Genomic DNA, 22,190 nt, shown 5'->3' with positions numbered 1-22,190 from the left:
GCTTTGGCTAGTATGTTTGGTTGTGCGGCGACTCGCGTCGTGATCGTCACGTGCACGCAAAATCAAGGCTAGATCAATCGAATTCAAGTCGAATTTAACCGTAAATTGTCATGGCGCACAGCAGGTGCACTTCCGAACGAACTATATGCAATTTAATATTATTCAAAGCTTTCAATAATCCACATCTGAATCTATTACACCACCTTCTCCACACCAGGGGGGAACTTGTAATTTCCCTGGCGTCTGACCTCGTCAAAGATATCCATCTCTACCAGGCTTTTATCATGTCCCCAGAGTGAACTCTCACTCTTTCTGTCGCGCACACACCGCGCAACTTCGTCTGCTTGAAAATGCCATCCATTGCCAACATACTCAAATCGCCTCGTCTCTTCCCTTGTCACCTTGTTGCCTTCGAGGTACTGCACAGTGAAACTCTTCGGGCAGTATATCGGCGATGCAATCGTGATCATACCCTTCTCATACCGAATTACGACACCGGTATGATGGGAAGCCACGTTAAGGTTGCATGACAGGATGGCTTGTGCAGATAGTTTTCCTTTGGCGAATGTGACCGTGAAGGAGGTGTTGCAGTCGACCCCTGTCAGAGGGGTTTTTAACATTGTTCCACTGACGTTGCTGGGAGCAGCTCCTTGGTTATAAGGGTGCTCGTACAAGGCGAGAATGGCCTGTGACTGTCATTAAAGGAATAAAAACAAAGATAATCGGTGCCGTACCCAAATAAGAGGATATGGTCCCCTGCGACAGTTCACATCAATATTCTCCGCTGTAAGTTTTACCTTGTAGACTCACAAATCTAGCAGCGCGCCACCACCAAGGGCAGGATCCAAGATACGGTGAGTCTTGGGAATTTCTGGTGTGCTCCATGAGATCTGACCTCACACAACACAACACAACATGACTGACTGTCAAGTTTAAAGTCTTCTGACAAGTCGGCTTGGAGAGCTAATGGTGCACCCAATACACCGCTTTCCGAAATTTTCTTCACCTCGAGCGTAAGAGGCTGGAAGCGTGTCCAAAGGGCTTCCATAAAGAAAACTCCATGCTCTTTTGCAGCTGCAAGAAGCGACCGAAGTTCGGCTGCATTTGTTGTCACGGGTTTTTCGCAGAGAACGTGTTTCTTTGCCTTGATCGCGTCGAGCGCGTTTTCATAGTGAAGAGTATGAGGTGTGGCTATACAATGCCTGGTAAGTTGATATTTGACCTAGATATGAAATTAAGTCGAACCAATGTAAACTGCATCGACATTCTGCGCCACGTTGCATTAGTTTGGTTGTTGCTTCGAGGGTATCCTACTCACCGGATCTGCAAAGACACCAGCATAGCTTCCATATGCTTTAATCGACTTATCACCCTTGGCATATTCAGTGATGAACTTTTCCGCTGACTGGACGCTTCGCGACCCAACAGCAGTCACTTTGTGTGCCACATCAGTGACATCACGGCTGTATTTAACAAATGTCATTTGATTTCACGATTCGGACAGCAGAGAGGCACAGACGTTTCGGGATCGACAAGAAGATCCTAATCAACTTTTCAATTAGAAAGTGAAATGGACGGACAGTTCAAACGCACTGTTACGAAGCAATTGGCTATCCTGCCAGTCGAGATAATGCCCCAGCGAAGAACGAATGGTTTGGTCATGACTAGCTGTGGCGCAGAATGATGAAAGCCTGTGAATCGGTACGCGACGAACGTTGATGCGTTCTATCATTATATATGCCCTCGATGGCTCAGCTGATTAGGGGTTCGGCCCGACTTAGTCACAACGTTTTGGCCTGCAAATATGGTAAAATTACGACCCAATTAGCTGCAATTGATCCCTCGCACCTGGTGACCTAGCTACATTTCACATGCACGACAACTCATCCACACGTCTGATCATCATTGACCGCCACGAATTGTCACTGAGGGATCATCTATCATCCGATTTTTGACTCGCTCTGTTCGCGACATGTACGAAAACCAGGATGACATAGCGAGCATCCTCCCCCAGCTATTCGAGCATTCTGATATCTTGATAACCAAGCTCGCCCCGGAGCTCTTCCAATCCATCCAGAATACACCTCTTGAAACCTCAGACCCCACCAACGCGCTCATCGAACGCGCTATCGCCATCATCCACGCGTGGGATGCGCGTGAACAAGCCGAATTCATCGCCGCACATCCGAGGATCGGGGAAATCAAACAGCTCTCTGCGTTAAGCGCTAAAGAGCAAAGCGGTGGCCTCTCCGCTACCACAAGGTTGGAGACACCCCCAGAGGTGCTGAAACGGCTAGAACACCTTAACGCATGTTATGAACGCGTGTACTCAGGACTAAGGTACATCACGTTCGTGAACGGGAGAACTAGGGCCGCAATCGCGAGGGAGATGGAGGACAAGCTGCAGCTCGGACATCCTTTGGAGAGCTATCCGGATGGGCTTCCGCTGAACGAGCCCATGACAGAAAGCCTGATCTGTATCGCGAAGAACAGCGAGAACTGGTTACATGAGCTGAAACGAGCGGTGGATGATGTAGGGAAGATTGCTAAGAGTAGACAGAAGTCATTGGGGTTGTGATGACATTGAGGTTGTATCGATTCGACAGACTGGAGTTCCGTATGTACATTCTGCAACTAAATGTCCACGGAGACTAGCAAATATAATCATGGGCAGATCAATAAATGAATAAACACGAACACGAACCGAATAACGACTTGAAGGGATCGCAAAAGGAAGCAAAGTATAGAAGTACAACAGTATCGCGAATAAAAACTCCAGCGCTGGGAGATAAATAAAGCAACATAGCTTCTAAAACGAACAAACTATCCGTTGAGTTCGCCTCGCTAGATGTGAGTCGTGTGTCGTTGTGGTATTTGGCCTTTGTCCGCCATCTCTTTCCACTGTATATAAAATGATCACTCAATTTGAAAGATGTTTGCAAAAACAAATGTCACATACCTGTAGTGCGGCCTGCCTCCTCAATTCCCACTCTGGGTGACAGTCGCGCAATTCCTGATAGAATAGCTCAACCATTTCCATGTATCGCTCCTTTTCTTCTTTTATACGCTTGATATTCTCATAGAAATCTGCACGTTCTTTCATACGAGCCTCGCTGCGTTCCTTGACTTGACGTGCCCACTCTTCGCGCGTCTTGACGCGCCTATCATGCTGCTCATCCCAATGTTTCTTGTTCCTCTCAGCAAGCTGGATGCGGTCGTCGTAGGCCTAAAACGATAAAATAAGTCGACACCATGATTTCAACACATGCATAAGCATGATTCAAGACACACCTTCCTTTTTACTGGATCACTAAGCACCTCAAATGCCTCGCATACCTTGCAACAAAATAATATCATCAGCATCAGCATCAAGCAGCCACTCGCACCAAGCTCAGACCACCCATACATTTCTAAACCTTCCCTCTCCAGCGCGGCGCTCTTGCTCCGTCACGTTGGGTTCAAGCTTGTCAGGGTGCGTTTCAAGAGCTTTCTGTTTGTATGCCCTCCTCACTGTGATTGGAGGTCAAGATCAGAGTGGCAAAGTAGATTAGATTGATGCAAACCATCATCCGTAGAGGCGGTAGTTGGAATCGCAAGAACGTCATACAGTGTGAGTCCTACCATGGATGGTAGATGCTATTCGAACAAAGTTATCAATTCGAGCTTGCCTCGCGGGCAGATCGAGGAGTTTTTGGACCGCAGTATATAGGAAATGAGAGCTGTGAGTAACAGAGAGTCAAGCAAAGGTCGCAGAACGGATTTTAACCAAGAATTCGAAGCAACTTGTGAGAATTTTAAACTTCAACCGTGACTTCGTCGCCAAATTAGTGACACGCGACCGTGTGCATATGTCACGTGATTAGTACTGGACGAGACGCTTCTAGATAGGCGTGTCATGTGAAAAACATGCTTGTTGGGTTGCGGGCAAGGTGAGTGCTCAACAGAATTTGAACAGATGAAACGCTGAACTGTTGCAATCGAATTGCAGCCGCAGGCTTTGCAATGTCAATCCATGGATATTACACCTTGCACTCATGATCGACTTGTATCATACACTGCGCGCATCACCATTTCTTTTACGGACTGGTCTGAGCACGCCAATAACTTCCAGACGAAACAAATGGACGATGAGGCCATTGCAAAGTATCTCAAACACTTCCGTGCAGACAATATTGGTGGGTATTTTCCCATAGCGCTAAGTATTGCTGGTGTTCACGTGAAAGATAGTCAGAGACTGCGAGACCATTCGACACTTTCTCCTCGATGGCAAGAAAGGTCCTGAAGCACGTAAATGGACAATACTCGGACAAAGTTTCGGAGGCTTCTGTGCCGCAACCTACCTTTCATTTCACAGCGATGGCCTAAAGGAGGTCTTCATCGCTGGCGGCATCCCACCCATGGTCGACTCTCCCGACCCAGTCTACGAGGCCCTCGTTAGTAAGCGCCTAGCAATTTACCCTCGTTTTAACTGACAGTCTGTCTAGTGAAGGTGGAAGAACGAAACAGGGTTTACTATGCGAAGTATCCCCAAGATGTTCGAAATGTTCGAAATTCAGACAAGTCTACCTCCACCAAGTTGTTGATCAACTACAGGCCCGTCTGATCTTAGGTTTCCTAGAGGGCAACGATGTAGTCATTCCGAACGGCGGGAATCTGACGGTCTCGCGGTGGCTACAACTCGGCCTGCAGTTTGGATCGCATGGTAGGTTTCGATTTACTGCGAAAGGATGGCTTCTCATATTATATGCTTAGGCAGCATCGATCGGGTTCATCGTATGTAATTTTGCTTCCACTTCGCCAACGAGGGCTCATTCATATGCGCAGAGCTTGTGTTCCGAGCGATCACAGGCTTAGACAGGTTTGGGAACCTTATTCAGATGCTGAGATTGGATCCATGCATTGACAGATATTCCCCGACATGTTCGAAGACTATCATGATGTACGTCCCCTGCGAGGCGCGGCCGAAGATTGGCCCATGTTGTACGACAAAGAGGCTCTGAAAAAGAACCAAGTAAAAGTAAACGCTGCAACGTGACTGGAGGTTGTGATTATTCATGAGCTAGGCTCAATACCGACCCCATAGCTATTATGACGACATGTGAGTAACGTCCCTGTGACCACTTTGTCGTCGCTCATATGAATACTTTCCAGGTATGTCGATTTCGGTCTTGTGCAACAGGCAGCGTCGGTCATCGGCAACGTGGAATAACTCATCACCAATCAGAGTTTCCATGACGGTATAAGCAAGAACATGGAAAGCATTTTAACGACCCTTTTTGAGCTGTCCAAACGGGAGCGCGATTACAACAAATTTTCTGAAGCAGCGAGTAGCCTGCGATGTGGCATTTTGGGATCGAGATAGTATAGAGATGATCTTTGCTACAGGATTGATGGTATCCACAGCCATTGCATAAAAGCTTTATTTACTCGTACTGAACGGTAGTTCAGGAATCTGTGTCAGAAATCAATGGAAGTCTTCAAAATAAGCACTGGATTTTGGAGCTGCCTGATGAGCGGGAATGCATCCAACGCCCTTACGCAATTCAGACACTCGATTATTACGTTCATCGCAAAGTGTGTCTTGCCACATGAGATGTTATGCCAGATCGGTGTTGTGCAACTTCATTCTTGCGCACAAACCATCAGGATTTGCACCTTAAGCGATCACCCCCGGCTCCGAAGCAACAAATTGGAAAATGAGATTCAAGTCAAAATTGGGTGTACATATCACGTAGGTATACAGTCTCAAAGTACGGAATATCGAAGTCCTTGGCAATAAGTTACGCATAGCCATGACTAGATGCTAAGTTGTCAGATTGTCTCAAGAATACTTTAATCAATGAGGTGGGAGGACGCACGAAATTGATCATATGCCAATATGCACGAACACTATTCGCTGGGCCAAGGGTATGTCTACGTCACTAGCCAACGACTGGACCGCTCGGTGCAACGCTCGGGCAGCTCGTCTGGGATTCATTGGGCCACCCTCGCAAAACTTTTCGTAGAATGCCTTGACTAAGCGCTGCACAGTATCATCATTGACTTTCCATAGCGTCCCGACGACACTCCTCACCCCAGCAAATTGCAAGCCAGCCGCTAGGTGTATCACTTCGTCGGGCGTACTGAAGTCGCCGACGGCGGTTTCACAGGCAGAAAGAAAGGCAAAATTATGCTGAGACAGATCCATTTGTGCAATATCAAGGAGCGAAAGAGGCTGGTCGCGCATAAGAAAGGCCGACTTGAAAGGTTCGTCAAATCTCTGCGTCCCATGACATGCGAGATGGAACCAAGTATTTTCGCGCAATGCGCACAGTGCTCTCGATTTCGTAGCATCAACGCTGGTTATCTTGGAGAAGGAGACAGTTGGGGGAGGAGGCAAAAGTTTCCGCACCAATTCCAACTCAGGCTCCACAGCATCCAAAGTGAAGGAGACGCCGGCTGGGCGATTCTGACCAATGGCGACGAATGGCACCGACGTGGGTCTGTCACGACTTGCGCGAGCCTTGATCAGCGCGGTGAGAGATGGGGTGTATGAAGAGATATACAGCTGCGAAAGAGACATTCCCCCAGTTCTGTACTCGCGAGCAGCATGCAACGGCAAGAAATTGAAGAGGAATGTCGGGCACCACCATATTCGGGAACCTAGTCGTACTAATTTGCCCAATTTCTCGACCACTGGGCCGACAACATTGTTCCACAAGTCGTTCAAAGCTTCCATCAGCGCGTGCCCGGTCTCTTTCTCAACTGACTCTCGGAATGTGTTTACCAATTTGACGAGTTTCTGAATATCGGTAGGGAGCTGAATGCTGGTGGGAGGTTGCTTGTGCGGGATGATAATGGCATCGCAAGACGATTCGCTTGCGATGAGCATGATGATGGGCCCATCACGAGCTGCATCTTGAAGATCGGAGAACAAAGGGGGAAGCAGGAAGCGAGAGAAGCCCTCGATCTTCCTGATCTCTTCCACAGTTCCATTCCAGTCCTTCACTATACGTCTGTACCGGGTGGCCTCTGCTTCCACATCGACTGTTGGGGTCCCTTCTGGATGGCTTGGATGAGGTTTATCAAGGAGGGAGCTAAGGTCTGTGAATGTCTTCATCAAAGTCGCTGCATGATCGCCGCGAGTCTGGAGCCCATCAAGAGGCATGCGGAGTCGAGTCATCTGGGTCCAGATGATGGTCCTGCCTTGCTCCAACAACTCAACAGCGCGACCCACGTCGCCACTACGAAGAGCGCACGATGCAGCATCCACGGCGAGTGTACTTGGGAATCCCTTCATGGCATTATGGCGAGATGATATGGAAGCCGTCACAGACATGTAAGCATCCAGAAGTTGCATAGAAGTCATGTAAGCCTCTAGTTGAGTACCATGTGAATGTTGACGAGCATGGTGCACCCAACTTAGACTTGCCCGCAGGCGGGAGAGCAAGCTTGCAGGGACAATATTTGTTGCTGCCTTAAAATGATGCATGGCAGCATTCAGACTATCTGTATTTGAGCCAGCGCCGGTGCCGTCAAGCTCTGAACGATGAAATGATAGATAGACGTTAGCTATAGATTGATGGACCATCGATCGACGAGGATCATGCTGCGTCAACAACGTCAATGCACAGAGTAGGTTCTCTCGTGACTCGTCTAGGTCTTTTCTGTCGTGTCGGAGGTCAAAGCGGGAGGGGAGTAGATTCGCGAGGCTGTATAATGACATGGACCGATCTGTGTGACCGACCGGGCGCAAAGCCAACGCCTCCCTCTGAAGTGCGATAGCTTGATCCAAGTCTTCGCCGTTGGCTCGGTGATCAAAGCGGTAAGAGAGTTGATTCGCGAGGTTGTTTAATGACTTGGACCGGTGTGTGTGACCGACCGGGCACAAAGCCAGGGCTTCCCTGTGAAGTGCGATAGCCTGATCCAAGTCTTCGCCGTTGCCTCGGTGGTGGAAGCGGGAGGAGAGTAGATTCGCGAGGTTGTTTAATGACGCAGACCGATCTGTGTGACCGACCGGGCGCAAAGCCAGGGCTTCCCTGTTCAGTGCGATAGCCTCATCCAAGTCTTCGCCGTTGGCTCGGTGATCAAAGCGGGAGGAGAGTCGATTCGCGAGGTTGCTTAATGACTTGGACCGATCTGCGTGACCGACCGGGAGCAAAGCCAGGGCTTCCCTGTTTAGTGCGATTGCCTGATCCAAGTCTTCGTCGTTGCCTCGGTGGTCAAAGCGGGAGGAGAGTAGATTCGCGAGGTTGTTTAATGACGCAGACCGATCTGTGTGACCGACCGGGCACAAAGCCAGGGCTTGCCTCTGAAATGCGATTGCCTGATCCAAGTCTTCGCCGTTGCCTCGGTGGTCAAAGCGGTAGGAGAGCCGAGTCGCGAGGTTGTTTAATGACATGGACCGATCTGCGTGACCGACCGGGCGCAAAGCCAGGGCTTCCCTATTCAGTGCGATAGCCTGATCCAAGTCTTCGCCGTTGCCTCGGTGGTCAAAACGGGAGGAGAGTTGAAGAGCGAGGTTGTTTAATGAAATGGACCGATCTGCGTGACCGACTGGGAGCAAAGCCAGGGCTCCCTGTTAGTGCGATTGCCTGATCCAAGTCTTCGCCGTTGCCTCGGTGGTCAAAGCGGGAGGAGAGTAGACTCGCGAGGTGTTAATGATGCGACCGATCTGTGTGACCGACCGGGCACAAAGCCAGGGCTTCCCTGTTCAGTGCGATAGCCTGATCCAAGTCTTCGCCGTTGCTCGGTGTCAAAGCGGGAGGAGAGTTGATTCGCGAGGTTGTTTAATGACTTGGACCGTGTGTGACCGACCGGGCACAAAGCCAGGGCTTCCCTGTGAAGTGCGATAGCCTGATCCAAGTCTTCGCCGTTGCCTCGGTGGTGAAAGCGGGAGGAGAGTCGATTCGCGAGGTTGTTTAATGACGCAGACCGATCTGTGTGACCGACCGGGCGCAAAGCCAGGGCTTCCCTGTTCAGTGCGATAGCCTCATCCAAGTCTTCGCCGTTGCCTCGGTGGTGGAAGCGGGAGGAGAGTTGAAGAGCGAGGTTGCTTAATGACATGGACCGATCTGTGTGACCGACCGGGCGCAAAGCCAGGGCTTCCCTGTTCAGTGCAATAGCCTGATCCAAGTCTTCGTCGTTGCCTCGGTGGTGAAAGCGGGAAGAGAGTTTATTCGCGAGGTTGTTTAATGACGCAGACCGATCTGTGTGACCGACCGGGCACAAAGCCAGCATCTCCGTCTGAAGTGCGATACCTTGATCTAAGTCTTTGTCGTTGCCTCGACGCTCGAAGCGAGTCTGCAGCATTACAGCTAGATTGCCTAACAATTGCCCTCGGCAAACATGCCCGGCGTTGTAGTATCCCAGTGCATCATAATGAAGGGATATTACTTCATCTAAGGCACTAGGTTCATCTCTCTCCAGACACCGCCGTGCTTGATCAAAAAGTTGATTCGGCGATAACGGAAGCCTGGATGGGGCGGGCCGTTCCTGCCCAACATCATTTGCATTAATGCCTCTAGCAGAATGTAGAGCGCATGTTTCCATCGCAATCGCAGCCGCTCTGTGAATGTGGCTGTTGGCGTGGCAGACATTGACCACTTCGCCCAGGAACTCTTTGGCTGCATCAGCGTCCGTTTGAAATCCCCGTTTCGCGAAGCGCGAGAGCAGAGCGACCGCAAGATGCAGCTGCGTGACCGTTCGGTCAGGATGACCGGTGGGACGCAATTCGAGGGCGCCTTCGAACAGGGAGACAGGGACGTCGAGGTCGAGGTATCTTCCCTCAGCTTGGCAACTCACAAGCTTTGCGCTGGCGAGATTGAACAGCGCTGCAGGGCGGCAGGGATGGTCCACGGGGCAGATATCTGAGGCGTGTTCGAAGTGGTTTATGGATTGCTCGAGATCCCTGCTATCCTGGGCTCTACGGTATTGTGCGAGAAGACGATGTCCGGCATCCGTCCTCAGCGCTAATGCATCTAAATCGCGGGATGCAGGCTACAAGTTACGGCTTTCAGTATCAGAATGCCAGACTGCATTGATCGCTCACAGTAGTAGGGGGGCAAAGAACTGCGGCGTCGTTTTGATCAGAAAGTTGCTGCTCCACTGTCAAGAAAAGTGAAGTACAAGCGGATACGACTTCTTGCTGCTTTGGCTGAAATATTATGGCTGTGATAGCTCGTTAGCATCTCTCGGGCATCATGTGCAATTGACGGTACTGACGATGCAATTTTTCGCTGCGATCCATTAATTCTCCGACCGAGATCTCGAACGTGCGGAGGAGTTCTCCGTGACAGAGCATGGGACCCAATTCGAATGAGGCATACAGGCTGACCCGGACTTTGGAACATGGCTCGCGCGGCCTAGAGTCTTTCTCAATACCTGCAGAGCAGACGGGTTGAAGATGACGTACAGAGGAATGCGCTCGTGCCATTCGACGACAGCCTGGTCTACGTTTACAGATATATTGCTTGTCTGGTATTCAAGGTCGTCGGCCTTGATCACTGCATGGAAGCCAGCGGGGATCCGTCGGAGGCCAAGAGCGAGATCAGTCGCGCGAATGGCTTGAGGGAAATGATCAATACGAGCTGAGCGGAGATGGATATTGCATACCAGTGATGATTGGTTGCACTCCACTGAGGTGCGTCTCTGCCAGGTCCTGGGTGTGGTCTGGGTCGTTCGGCTCCTCACTAGATAATAAGCACATTGTCATGCATTTAGATGAACAATTGCTTGATATACTTACTTATCTTCTTTTTGCCTGAAAATGCGAAAATAAGTCTATACATGTGGTATACAACGCAGCGACTTACGATCGTAGACGTTTTGAACTCTTGTCATCATCGCTGCCTGACAACTTACGCTTACGTTTTATCCCTTTCAAGGGCTCGGTACTCGAACAGGATATCTCTAATGGAGGAGTTGGGGAAGTTCTAAGCGACGATGATGAAGACAAGTCTAATTCTGATGAGGTTGAAGAGACACATCGACGATGAGCCATTATGAAAATGATGACTGAGGGATGTATTCAAACGAACACTGGTCATGAAATACTGCTGTACCTGCAAAGTTTTGAAGGATTATAAAGGAGGGGAACACAGCATGCACGTGGCATCCATCCTGTGCAGCGCCGATGAGTTAATGGGATACAAGTTGCTTGCCAAATATTGGGCCTTCCATAACCTCAGTAATGATGTTAATGTCGTCAGATTTGTACAGGAGCATACCCGGATCTGAGTCGAACAAGAAAAAACAGTAGTCTATCATACGCATCCCGGAGCATAGCTGGATGCAATTGCAAAAAGCCCCACGCGAGACGAACAGCAACTCACCGAGATAGAAGCCCCCTAAAACAGAAAGCCCAAGGGTTTTGAGATATGGGACAAAGAACCCACTCCCAACCATGGCAATGAAAGGTGAGAGGCCGATAAGGATTCAATCAAACAAAAGAAGATGTCTTGTCTTTGCCATACTTCCTGATCCTGTGCTGGGAGCGGAAGTGGCACGGTCGCAAAGGATTATGATGATGATCTGCATCCTGGGCGGCCGCATTAGTACGAAGGTCCAGGGATGTTGGAGGTGGGTAGATGAACCTTCAAGTGTCTGCACTAGATTCTGATAAGTTCATTGAATGCTAGTAGGTTGCTTGCGATATAGTCGCAAACGGTGATAGAAGAATGTACTATTCGGCCGCCAGTGGTTCTAGAAACGAGCAGTCTGAGGGCACGATGAACTAGGCCTAAAACGGCGAGGCTGAAGAGCAGTGCATTCCACGAATTCGCATGTGATTGCGACCTGTACTGTTGGACAATCTGTCGCGCGAGAACTTGAAGGCACAGGACTGTACATGTCTTTGCAACGAGTGTCGCAATCAAGTCAAGGTACTTCCAATATCAGAATCCTCGATGTGACGGGAGATTAACGAAGTGAGTGCTCAAGCATATCAAAAGCTGGACCGTTGCGATCGATTTTCAATTCGGAGGCTTTGCAATTTCAATCCATGGATATTATACCTTGCACTCATGATCGACTTGTATCATACACTTTGCTCCACATCACCATTTCTTTTACGCTGCTTCTCTACTTCCATTCGCTTCAACCACGCAAGAAGGCCCACACCACTTCCATAAACCTTTCCGTCTCTTCCAGCTGCGGGACATGTGCCGAGTCCGCAAATTGTACCCATCGTACCTTGGGGATATGCTGAAAGAAGGGCTCCACCACCATGTCCTGCGCTTCATCGTACCTTCCGTTGATGAGCAATGTCGTCGCCTGAATATTGTGCAGCCGATCAATCACGTTCCATGTCTTTAGAGAGCCCGTGATGTAAAATTCATTCGGCCCATTCCTGTTTTCCGAAGGTTGAAGATGCTTGACACAGATGGACGAAACACCTACATGGTGGAGTACACAGTTGAATCCTTTTCCATCCATGCCAGTCCGTCCACCAAGGACTGGGGCATCGGGTCAAGCCTACACAAATGCCGCTTGTAAAATTCGTTCGTTGCGGCAATATACTCTGGATCTGTTGTCGTATCCGCCGCCTCGTGCTTATTCAACGCATCCTGTACTTCCTGCGGCAACCCCTTCCTCAATTCATTTGCAGCCTTAACCCACAGCGCCATACTCGCTGGCGAATCAGCAATCACCAGTTTCCCGAGGCCTTTTGGTTGGCGCGTTGCAAACTCTGATGCCAGCATCCCTCCCCAGCTCTGCCCCAGTACGTTATAGTTGTCATGGATGTTTAAATGGTTAAGGAGGTTGTGTAGCTCGTCGACGAAGAGCTGCACAGTCCAGAAGTCTACGTCTCCATTCTTCTCTGGAAGATGCGTGGAGCGTCCATTGCCGAGTTGATCATAAAGTATGACAGGTACGTCGAAGAGACGCGTGAGCTCGGAGAGAATGTCGAGGTATTCATGGGTCGAACCGGGACCGCCGTGAAGTACTACAAGAGGCGGATTGCGTGGATGAGGGAGAGCACCGTACACTTTGTACCAAGTTTTGCAAGGCTTGCCTGCACCAGGAACGTTGAAATTGGCTTCGCCTTCAGTTACTTTGAGTGAGGACATGGATTTATGTGGTTTGTGGCTTCCAAGTGATGGTGGGTGGGTTTCGTTGGTGGATGATAACGCCAGTGGACGTTGACGTTTATCTTAAGAGGGGTCAAGCATGAGAGAAGGTACTTTTAGTCGCATGGTGATATGTCCGGGCCCCGGGAATGACGGTACGTTCTTCCCGCCCATTCTTCCCATTGATAAGTCAAGCTCCAGATTCCTCAAACTTTCAATGAAGAACATATGGTGTCGACCACACCTGCAATGTCTGACCTATATCAATTGCTATCCGATGTCAACGTCCAAGTTTGTCATCAAGTGACAAGTATTCTGGATGGCTTACCTTGTTGTTGGTGGTACGTGGTAGTTGAACCCTGTTAACAAATACCATCCAGTGGCATCGATACATATGAAAGAGGTTTCTGCGGTCCGAGGATGACACTGAGAGTCACGATGGTTCCACCAGCAGTTTAACCCTGAGAAAATAGACGTGATACATTTCAGGCCATTGCCGGCGGTTCGTGCGCGTGATCGGCCTGGGGATCATTGCTCCGCTGCCTCGATGTTCAAACGTTCATCACGGGGCTGTTTCCAACAGTTTTGCTATTATCAAGCCTACCAAATCCGGCTTCCTCCACTACAACTCGAGGGCTTTGAAAATCGGTCTGAAGCTCGGTTGAAAGGTTTGGAACTTATGAGTCTAAGCAGGACAATGAAATTAATGAAACGTGACCTTATCATTGTCAATCAGACATAGGCAACAATGGTCAATTGCATTGGTGGCGTTGTCTCTAGTTCAGTCTCTTGACCTCCACTCAAAGACCCGGCAATATGAACTTACAAGTCACACAGCTGGAACCGTACATACTCAAAGGTCAGTGGAACCATATTCAGATTCTGAAGTAGACGGGCTTATGCATTGAATTTCAGGCTCGATCAAGGTTATCGATAGATTCTTTTTCTGTGCCCGTGGATTACGCCGAACCAGATGGTCCGCACATACGAATATTTTTACGCAATCTTATTCCTTTGGATGAAGCCAAAGGATCTGGCATAGACGCTGCAGAGTCGGATTTGCCTTATCGTATGTCATTCCCGATTACAAGGATCGAGTGCATATTGATCACTCGCAAACACCAGTCTTGTATCTGCAAGGTAATTCGTTATGACTCGAAACGGTTGCGATCATAGTCGACTTCTGCGTTGTGTAGGTGGTCCAGGATTCGGTGTCGATCTATCTTTCAGCGTAGACTTGGGGAATGCGGTATCGTCGTTCTGTCCTCATTCACGAGAGGGTTTGCAAGACTTAACGATCTACTATGAGCAAGCTTCACAAGAAAAAGTACCAGGCAAGCAATGTCATCAGCCCTCGCTCATCCAGGTTTGCCATTTGACGATCGCAGACCCTTTGGCTTGATCCTCGTGGGACTGGCCTGAGCACGCCAATAACGGCAGACATCTTCCAGACGAAACAGATGGACGACGAGGCCATTGCCAAGTATCTCAAACACTTCCGTGCAGATAATATTGGTGGGCATTTCCCCGTAACGCTAAGGATCGCTGGTGTTCACGTGAAAGATAGTCAGAGACTGTGAGACCATTCGACACTTTCTCCTCGATGGCAAGAAAGATCCTGAAGCACGTAAATGGACAATACTCGGACAAAGTTTCGGAGGCTTCTGTGCCGCAACCTACCTTTCATTTCACAGCGATGGCCTAAAGGAGGTCTTCATCGCTGGTGGCATCCCACCCATGGTCGACTCTCCCGACCCAGTTTACGAGGCCCTCGTTGGTAAGCGCCTAACCATTTACCCTCTTTTTAACTGACAGTTTGTTCAGTGAAGGTGGAAGAACGAAACAGGGTTTACTATGCGAAGTATCCTCAAGATGTTCGAAATGTTCGAATTTCAGACAAGTCTACCTCCACCAAGTTGTTGATCTACTACAGGTCCGTCGGATCTTAGGTTTCCTAGAGGGCAACAACGTAGTCATTCCGAACGGCGGGAATCTGACGGTCTCGCGGTGGCTACAACTCGGCCTGCAGTTTGGATCGCATGGTAGGTTTCGATTTACTGCGAAAGTATGGCTTCTCATATTATATGCTCAGGTGGCATCGATCGGGTTCATCGTATGTAATTTTGCTTCCACTTCGCCAACGAGGGCTCATTCATAAGTGCAGAGCTCGTGTTCCGAGCGATCACAGACTTGGACACGTTTGGGAAGCTCTCATATGGGCTTATCGACAGTATACAGAAAACACAGAGCTTTGACACCAACCCGATTTACGCAGTGCTTCACGAGCCTATCTACTGCCAAGGGTGAGTTCCCACCATTCGCGAGGCATTATCAACCGATCGTCTCTGTATTAGGCGGAGGGCAGGCTGGTCTGCACAGCGCGTCATCCAGAAGAACGACAGGTTTGTGTGGGAAAAAGTGAGGCTCATGTCCGATGACGTCCCCATTTACTTCACGGGGGAGATGGTACGTCCATGGTCATTCAAGCTTTATTCAGATGCTGAGATTGGATCCATGCATCGACAGATATTCCCCGACATGTTCGAGGACTATCATCATCTACGTCCCCTGCGAGGCGCGGCTGAACTGTTGGCTTATGATGAAGATTGGCCGATGTTGTACGACAAAGAGGCCCTGAAAAAGAACCAAGTAAAAGTAAACGCTGCAACGTGAGTGAAGGTGGCGATTGTCAATGAGCTAGGCTTAATACCGACCCCACAGCTATTATGACGACATGTGAGTAACGTCCCTTTGACCACTCGTCGCTCATATGATTACTCTCCAGGTATGTCGATTTCGGTCTCGTGCAACAGGCAGCGTCTGTCATCGGCAACGTGGAACAACTCATCACTAATCAGAGTTTCCATGACGGTATACGCAAGCACATGGAAAGCATTTTAACGACCCTTTTCGAGCTGTCTAAACGGGAGCGCGATTAGAACAAATTTCCCTGAAGCAGCGAGTAGCCTGTAATGTGGTATTGTGGGATCGAGATGGTATAGAGATGATCTTTGCTACAGGATTGACGGTATCTACAGCCATTGCATAAAAGCTTTCTTTGCTCGTACTGAACGGCAGTTCAGGAATCTGTGTCAGAAATCAATGGAGGTTTTCAAAATCAGGTCATGAACGCAAGTGTCGACTCTCTCGCGAGCTTCAACACTTTTAGTATCAATTCCGAAAACATAACGAACGAGTACTTGTCTTCATTTGGTGTCCGTATCCTGCCAGTGTGAAGCTCTTCATAAGCACTGGATTGTGCTGTTGCATGATGAGTGGGAATGCATTCAACGCCCTCAGGCAATTCAGACACTTGATTATCATGTTCATCGCAAAGTGCGTCTTGCCACATGAAGTGTTACGCAAGATCAGTGTTGTGCAGCTTCGCACAAACCATCAGGATTTGCACCTTAGAAGCGATCACCCCCGGCTCCGAAGCAACAAATTACGAAATGAGATTCAAGTCAAAATTGGGTGTACATATCGCGTAGGTATACAGTCTCAAAGTACGGAATATCGAAGTCCTTGGCAATAGGTTGCGCATGGCCATGACTAGATGCGAAGTCGTCAGATTGTCTCAAGAATGCTTTAATCAACAAGGTGGGAGGACGCACGAAATTGATCATATGCCAATATGCACGAACACTATGCGCTGGGCCAAGGGTATGTCTACGTCGCTAGCCAACGACTGGACCGCTCGGTGCAGCGCTCGGGCAGCTCGTCTGGGATTCATTGGGCCACCCTCGCAAAACTTTTCGTAGAATGCCTTGACTAAGCGCTGCACAGTATCATCGTTGACTTTCCACAACGTCCCGACGACACTCCTAACCCCAGCAAATTGCAGGCCAGCCGCTAGGTGTATCACTTCGTCGGGCGTACTGAAGTCGCCGACGGCGGTTTCACAGGCAGAAAGAAAGGCAAAATTATGCTGAGACAGATCCATTTGCACAATATCAAGGAGCGAAAGAGGCTGGTCGCGCATAAGAAAGGCCGACTGGAAGGGTTCGTCAAATCTCTGCGTTCCATGACATGCGAGATGGAACCAAGTGTGTTCGCGCAATGCGCACAGTGCTCTCGATTTTGTGGCATCAACGCTGGTTATCTTGGAGAAGGAGACAGTTGGGGGAGGAGGCAAAAGTTTCCGCACCAATTCCAACTCAGGCTCCACAGCATCCAAAGTGAAAGAGACGCCGGCTGGGCGATTCTGACCAATGGCGACGAATGGCACCGACGTGGGTCTGTCACGACTTGCGCGAGCCTTGATCAGCGCGGTGAGAGATGGGGTGTATGAAGAGATATACAGCTGCGAAAGAGACATTCCCCCAGTTCTGTACTCGCGAGCAGCATGCAACGGCAAGAAATTGAAGAGGAATGTCGGGCACCACCATATTCGGGAACCTAGTCGTACTAATTTGCCCAATTTCTCGACCACTGGGCCGACAACATTGTTCCACAAGTCGTTCAAAGCTTCCATCAGCGCTCGTTGGTGCCCAGTCTCTTTGTCAATTGCAACTCGGAATGTGAGCAGCAATTTGGCGAGTTGCTGAATATCGGTAGGGAGTTGAATGCTGGTGGGAGGTTGCTTGTGCGGGATGATAATGGCATCGCAAGACGATTCGCTTGCGATGAGCATGATGATGGGCCCATCACGAGCTGCATCTTGAAGATCGGAGAACAAAGGGGGAAGCAGGAAGCGAGAGAAGCCCTCGATCTTCCTGATCTCTTCCACAGTTCCATTCCAGTCCTCCACTATACGTCTGTAGCGGGTGGCCTCTGCTTCCACATTGACTCTTGGGGTCCCTTCTAGATGGCTTGGATGAGGTTTATCAAGGAGGGAGCTGAGGTCTGTGAATGTCTTCATCAAGGTCGCTGCATGATCGCCGCGAGTCTGGAGCCCGTCAAGAGGCGTGCGGAGTCGAGTCATCTGGGTCCAGATGATGGTCCTGCCTTGCTCCAACAACTCAACAGCGCGACCCACGTCGCCACTACGAAGAGCGCACGATGCAGCATCCACGGCGAGTGTACTTGGGAATCCCTTCATGGCATTATGGCGAGATGATATGGAAGCCGTCACAGACATGTAAGCATCCAGAAGTTGCATAGAAGTCATGTAAGCCTCTAGTTGAATACCATGTGAATGTTGACGAGCATGGCGCACCCAACTTAGACTTGCCCGCAGCCGGGAGAGCAAGCTTGCAGGGACAATATTTGTTGCTGCCTTAAAATGATGCATGGCAGCATTCAGACTATCTGTATTTGAGCCAGCGCCGGTGCCGTCAAGCTCTGAACGATGAAATGATAGATAGACATTAGCTATAGATGCATGGACCATCGATCGACGAGGATCATGCTGCGTCAACAACGTCAATGCACAGAGTAGGTTCTCTCGTGACTCGTCTAGGTCTTTTCTGTCGTGTCGGAGGTCAAAGCGGGAGGGGAGTAGATTCGCGAGGTTGTTTAATGACATGGACCGATCTGTGTGACCGACCGGGCGCAAAGCCAACGCCTCCCTCTGAAGTGCGATAGCTTCATCCAAGTCTTCGCTGTTGGCTCGGTGATCAAAGCGGGAGAAGAGTCGATTCGCGAGGTTGGTTAATGACACAGACCGATCTGTGTGACCGACCGGGCGCAAAGCCAGGGCTTCCCTGTTCAGTGCGATTGCCTGATCCAAGTCTTCGCCGTTGCCTCGGCGGTGAAAGCGGTAGGAGAGTTGAAGAGCGAGGTTGTTTAATGACAAGGACCGATCTGTGTGACCGACCGGGCACAAAGCCAGCGCTTCCCTGTAAAGTGCGATAGCCTGATCCAAGTCTTCGCCGTTGCCTCGGTGGTCAAAGCGGGAGGAGAGTTGATTCGCGAGGTTGTTTAATGACACAGACCGATATGTGTGACCGACCGGGAGCAAAGACAGCGATTCCGTCTGAAGTGCAATCGCCTGATCCAAGTCTTTGCCGTTGCCTCGGTGGTCAAAGCGGGAGGAGAGTCGATTCGCGAGATTGTTTAATGTCATGAACCGATCTGTGTGACCGACCGGGAGCAAAGCCAGGGCTTCCCTGCTCAGTGCGATTGCCTGATCCAAGTCTTCGCCTTTGCCTCGGTGGTGAAAGCGGGAAGAGAGTTGAAGAGTGAGGTTGTTTAATGACATGGACCGATCTGTGTGACCGACCGGGCACAAAGCCAGGGCTTCCCTGTTCAGTGCGATTGCCTGATCCAAGTCTTCGCCGTTGCCTCGGTGGTAAAAGCGGGAGGAGAGTCGATTCGCGAGGTTGTTTAATGGCACAGACCGATCTTTGTGACCGACCGGGCACAAAACCAGGGCTTCCCTGCTCAGTGCGATAGCCTGATCCAAATCTTCGCCGTTGCCTCGGTGACGAAAGCGGGAGGAGAGATGAACAGCGAGGTTGTTTAATGACATGGACCGATCTGTGTGACCGACCGGGCGCAAAGCCAGCGCTTCCCTGTAAAGTGCGATAGCCTCATCCAAGTCTTCGCTGTTGCCTCGGTGGTCAAAGCGGGTGGAGAGTTGAGTCGCGAGGTTGTTTAATGACGCAGACCGATCTGTGTGACCGACTGGGCACAAAGCCAGCGATTCCATTTGAAGTACGATAGCTTGATCCAAGTCTGTGTCATTGCCTCGATGCTCGAAGCGAGTCTGTAGCATTAGAGCTAGATTGCTTAGCAATTGCACTCGGCAAGCATGCCCGGTGTTGTAGTATCCTAGTGCATCATTATGAAGGGATATCACTTCATCTAAGGCACTAGGGTCATCTCTCTCCAAACACCGCTGTGCTTGATTGGAAAGTTGATTCGGCGATAACGGAAGCATGGATGGGGCGTGCCACTCCTGCCTGACATCATTTGCATTAATGCTTCTCGCAGAATGTAGAGCGCATGTTTCCATTGCAATCGCAGCCGCTCTGTGAATGTGGGTGTTGGCGTGGCAGACATTGACGACTTCGCTCAGTAACTCTTTGGCTGCATCAGCATCCGTTTGAAATCCCCGTTTCGCGAAGCGCGAGAGCAGAGCAACCGCAAGATGCAGCTGCATGACCGTTCTGTCCGGATGACCGGTGGGACGCAATTCGAGGGCGCCTTCGAACAGGGAGACAGGGACGTCGAGGTCGAGGTATCTTCCCTCAGCTTGGCAACTCACAAGCTTTGCGCTGGCGAGATTGAACAGCGCTGCAGGGCGGCAGGGATGGTCCACGGGGCAGATATCTGAGGCGTGTTCGAAGTGGTTTATGGATTGCTCGAGATCCCTGCTGTTCTGGGCTCTACGGTATCGTGCGAGAAGACGATGACCGGCATCCGTCCTCAGCGCTAATGCATCTATATTGCGGGATGTAGGCTGCACGTCACGGCTTTCAGAATGAGAATGCCAGACTGCATTGATCGCTCACAGTAGTAAGGGGGCAAAGAATTGCGGCGTCGTGTTGATCAGGAAGTTGCTGCTCCACTGTCAAGAAAAGTGAAGTACAAGCGGATACGACTTCTTGCTGCTTTGGCTGAAATATTATGGCTGTGATGCTCGTTAGCATCTCTCGGGCATCATGTGCAATTGACGGTACTGACGATGTGATTTTTCGCTGCGATCCATTAATTCTCCAACCGAGATCTCGAACGTGCGGAGGAGTTCACCATGACAGAGCATGGGACCCAATTCGAATGAGGCATACACGCTGATCCGAACTTTGAAACATGGCTCGCGCGGCCTAGAGTCTTTCTCAATACCTGCAGAGGAGCCTGAGACGGGTTGAAGATGACTTACAGAGCAATGCGCTCGTGCCATTCTACGACAGGCTGGTCTACGTTTACAGATATATTGCTTGTCTCATATTCAACGTCATCGGCCCTGATCACTGCGTGGAAGCCAGCGGGGATCCGTCGGAGGCCAAGAGCGAGATCAGTCACGCGAATGGCTTGAGGGAAATGATCAATACGAGCTGAGCAGAGACGGAGATCGCACACCAGTGATGATTGGTTGCACTTCACTGAGGTGCATCTCTGCCAGGTCCTGGGTGTGGTCTGGATCGTTCGGCTCCTCACTAAATAATAAGCACATTGTCAGGCGTTTAGATGAACAGTGCTTGATATACTAACTTATCTTCTTTTTGCCTGAAAATGCGAAATTAAGTCTATACATGTGGTATACAATGCAGCGACTTACGATCGTAGACCTTTTGAACTCTTGTCATCATCGCTGCCCGACGACTTGCGCTTAGGTTTTATCCCTTTCAAGGGCTCGGTACTCGAACTGGATATCTCTAATGGAGGAGTTGGGGAAGTTCTAAGCGACGATGATGAAGACAAGTCTAATTCTGATGAGGTTGAAGAAACACATCGACGATGAGCCATTATGAAAATGATGACTGAGGGATGTATTCAAACGAACACTGGTCATGAAATACTGCTGTACCTGCAAAGTTTTGAAGGATTATAAAGGAGGGAAACACAGCATGCACGTGGCATCCATCCTGTGCAGCGCCGATGACTTAACTGGATATCATGATAAGCAGCTTGCCAAATATCGGGACTTTCATATAGCAATATTAGATCTGTACAGCAGTTTGATGGCAAGATGAACTAAGCTTAAAGCGGCCGACACGAGAAGGCTAAAGAGCAGTGCATTCCACAATTTTGTAAGAAGTCGCATGTGATTGCGACTTGCACTGTTGGACAACATGTCGTTGAAGGCACAGAACTGACTGTAGTACCAGGCTCCTTCCCAGCCACTGCTTCGAGTGTGAGGGCGAATTACTACAGTGTACGAAGCACTTTTCCAGCCTCTCGGATTGGCCCGAACTTGAAAATGTATCTAGTCCTCGAGATTTGACCGCTTTGTACCGTAGAGTAGCACAAATGCAATCTTTTTACTTGTAGATTAAGGCTATCTCATTAGAATTTTGAAAATCAAGGTGTTGAAAAATTTTCCAACGAAATTTGAAACATGTTGCAAGAAATGGTATTTCTGGGTAACTGAGCAGGTATACGATAGTAAGTATGAATCAGATGATCTACAGAAGCCATCTGCTCGCAATTTGAGCATCCAGCGTGGTCAAAATATCTGTCGCAAACCCAACACGACGGTGGGAGCAGTACTTCTTAACCGCGAAGGCTGCTTGTTGTGTGTCGAGTCCTTTACTG

The 22,190-nt window shown here is 49.7% G+C and overlaps 9 protein-coding genes across 9 annotated transcripts; 4 read left to right on the top strand and 5 right to left on the bottom strand.

Moving 5' to 3' along the window:
- Nucleotides 1-194: 194 nt before the first annotated feature.
- Nucleotides 195-1,662, bottom strand: EDB93DRAFT_1084362 (uncharacterized protein; the record flags this gene model as incomplete). Its single annotated transcript, XM_041445828.1, has 8 exons — nt 195-686; nt 735-756; nt 811-871; nt 925-1,191; nt 1,246-1,267; nt 1,319-1,463; nt 1,520-1,542; nt 1,594-1,662. The coding sequence occupies 8 exons, from the start codon at nt 1,660-1,662 to the stop codon at nt 195-197; spliced, it is 1,101 nt and encodes a 366-aa protein (XP_041308230.1).
- A 145-nt stretch (nt 1,663-1,807) lies between these two features.
- On the top strand, nt 1,808-2,977 carry EDB93DRAFT_337744 (Oxo-4-hydroxy-4-carboxy-5-ureidoimidazoline decarboxylase). Its single transcript, XM_041456127.1, has 3 exons — nt 1,808-2,617; nt 2,675-2,905; nt 2,960-2,977. The coding sequence occupies exon 1, from the start codon at nt 1,973-1,975 to the stop codon at nt 2,576-2,578; it is 606 nt and encodes a 201-aa protein (XP_041308229.1). The 5' UTR covers nt 1,808-1,972; the 3' UTR covers nt 2,579-2,617; nt 2,675-2,905; nt 2,960-2,977.
- EDB93DRAFT_337686 (DnaJ domain-containing protein) lies at nt 2,712-3,790 on the bottom strand. Its single transcript, XM_041456126.1, has 5 exons — nt 3,564-3,790; nt 3,407-3,510; nt 3,292-3,336; nt 2,960-3,226; nt 2,712-2,901 (listed from the first exon to the last, which is right to left on the bottom strand). The coding sequence occupies exons 1-5, from the start codon at nt 3,622-3,624 to the stop codon at nt 2,845-2,847; spliced, it is 534 nt and encodes a 177-aa protein (XP_041308228.1). The 5' UTR covers nt 3,625-3,790; the 3' UTR covers nt 2,712-2,844.
- A 122-nt stretch (nt 3,791-3,912) lies between these two features.
- EDB93DRAFT_1225470 (uncharacterized protein) lies at nt 3,913-4,781 on the top strand (the record flags this gene model as incomplete). Its single annotated transcript, XM_041451209.1, has 6 exons — nt 3,913-3,929; nt 3,989-4,175; nt 4,228-4,437; nt 4,485-4,543; nt 4,594-4,706; nt 4,757-4,781. The coding sequence occupies exons 2-6, from the start codon at nt 4,013-4,015 to the stop codon at nt 4,779-4,781; spliced, it is 570 nt and encodes a 189-aa protein (XP_041308227.1). The 5' UTR covers nt 3,913-3,929; nt 3,989-4,012.
- A 125-nt stretch (nt 4,782-4,906) lies between these two features.
- Nucleotides 4,907-5,484, top strand: EDB93DRAFT_1142132 (uncharacterized protein; the record flags this gene model as incomplete). The annotated part of the gene is made up of 3 exons (XM_041449325.1): nt 4,907-5,031; nt 5,152-5,200; nt 5,225-5,484. Coding segments are annotated over 3 exons (312 nt in total), but the record flags the coding sequence as incomplete, so codon positions are not given.
- A 382-nt stretch (nt 5,485-5,866) lies between these two features.
- On the bottom strand, nt 5,867-10,981 carry EDB93DRAFT_1249780 (CHAT domain-containing protein; the record flags this gene model as incomplete). The annotated part of the gene is made up of 8 exons (XM_041452912.1): nt 5,867-8,535; nt 8,667-9,978; nt 10,031-10,149; nt 10,204-10,343; nt 10,394-10,544; nt 10,594-10,670; nt 10,727-10,741; nt 10,794-10,981. The coding sequence occupies 8 exons, from the start codon at nt 10,979-10,981 to the stop codon at nt 5,867-5,869; spliced, it is 4,671 nt and encodes a 1,556-aa protein (XP_041308225.1).
- A 971-nt stretch (nt 10,982-11,952) lies between these two features.
- On the bottom strand, nt 11,953-13,322 carry EDB93DRAFT_337412 (Alpha/Beta hydrolase protein). The gene is made up of 2 exons (XM_041456125.1): nt 12,379-13,322; nt 11,953-12,328 (listed from the first exon to the last, which is right to left on the bottom strand). The coding sequence occupies exons 1-2, from the start codon at nt 13,047-13,049 to the stop codon at nt 12,076-12,078; spliced, it is 924 nt and encodes a 307-aa protein (XP_041308224.1). The 5' UTR covers nt 13,050-13,322; the 3' UTR covers nt 11,953-12,075.
- Nucleotides 13,299-15,988, top strand: EDB93DRAFT_1249778 (alpha/beta-hydrolase; the record flags this gene model as incomplete). The annotated part of the gene is made up of 14 exons (XM_041452911.1): nt 13,299-13,340; nt 13,965-14,118; nt 14,175-14,189; nt 14,246-14,376; nt 14,438-14,564; nt 14,617-14,826; nt 14,874-14,932; nt 14,983-15,091; nt 15,142-15,162; nt 15,214-15,352; nt 15,404-15,515; nt 15,576-15,718; nt 15,771-15,785; nt 15,835-15,988. 14 exons carry the CDS (start codon nt 13,299-13,301, stop codon nt 15,986-15,988), a joined length of 1,431 nt encoding a protein of 476 aa, XP_041308223.1.
- A 683-nt stretch (nt 15,989-16,671) lies between these two features.
- Nucleotides 16,672-21,401, bottom strand: EDB93DRAFT_1103454 (CHAT domain-containing protein; the record flags this gene model as incomplete). Its single annotated transcript, XM_041447314.1, has 7 exons — nt 16,672-20,394; nt 20,447-20,565; nt 20,619-20,758; nt 20,815-20,965; nt 21,015-21,091; nt 21,147-21,161; nt 21,214-21,401. 7 exons carry the CDS (start codon nt 21,399-21,401, stop codon nt 16,672-16,674), a joined length of 4,413 nt encoding a protein of 1,470 aa, XP_041308222.1.
- Nucleotides 21,402-22,190: the final 789 nt, after the last annotated feature.

This window comes from Suillus bovinus (assembly GCF_016758785.1).
Source record: "Suillus bovinus strain UH-Sbo-P2 chromosome Unknown EDB93scaffold_23, whole genome shotgun sequence".
NCBI lineage: Eukaryota > Fungi > Basidiomycota > Agaricomycetes > Boletales > Suillaceae > Suillus > Suillus bovinus.
Note: the sequence above shows the minus strand (reverse complement) of the source record. Positions and strands in the feature narration are given on the sequence as shown.

What these genes read in the sequence shown, in the direction of transcription:
- EDB93DRAFT_337744 (XM_041456127.1), top strand. Translation starts at nt 1,973, where the DNA reads ATGTACGAAAACCAGGATGACATAGCGAGCATCCTCCCCCAGCTATTC.
- EDB93DRAFT_337686 (XM_041456126.1), bottom strand. Translation starts at nt 3,624, where the DNA reads ATGGTAGGACTCACACTGTATGACGTTCTTGCGATTCCAACTACCGCC. An exon ending in TACCGCCTCTACGGATGATG is followed by an intron (nt 3,511 to 3,563) that starts GTTTGCATCAAT and finishes CTCCAATCACAG; the next exon opens with TGAGGAGGGCATACAAACAG. An exon ending in GAGAGGGAAGGTTTAGAAAT is followed by an intron (nt 3,337 to 3,406) that starts GTATGGGTGGTC and finishes TTTTGTTGCAAG; the next exon opens with GTATGCGAGGCATTTGAGGT.
- EDB93DRAFT_337412 (XM_041456125.1), bottom strand. Translation starts at nt 13,049, where the DNA reads ATGTCCTCACTCAAAGTAACTGAAGGCGAAGCCAATTTCAACGTTCCT. An exon ending in TCAACTGTGTACTCCACCAT is followed by an intron (nt 12,329 to 12,378) that starts GTAGGTGTTTCG and finishes TTCGGAAAACAG; the next exon opens with GAATGGGCCGAATGAATTTT.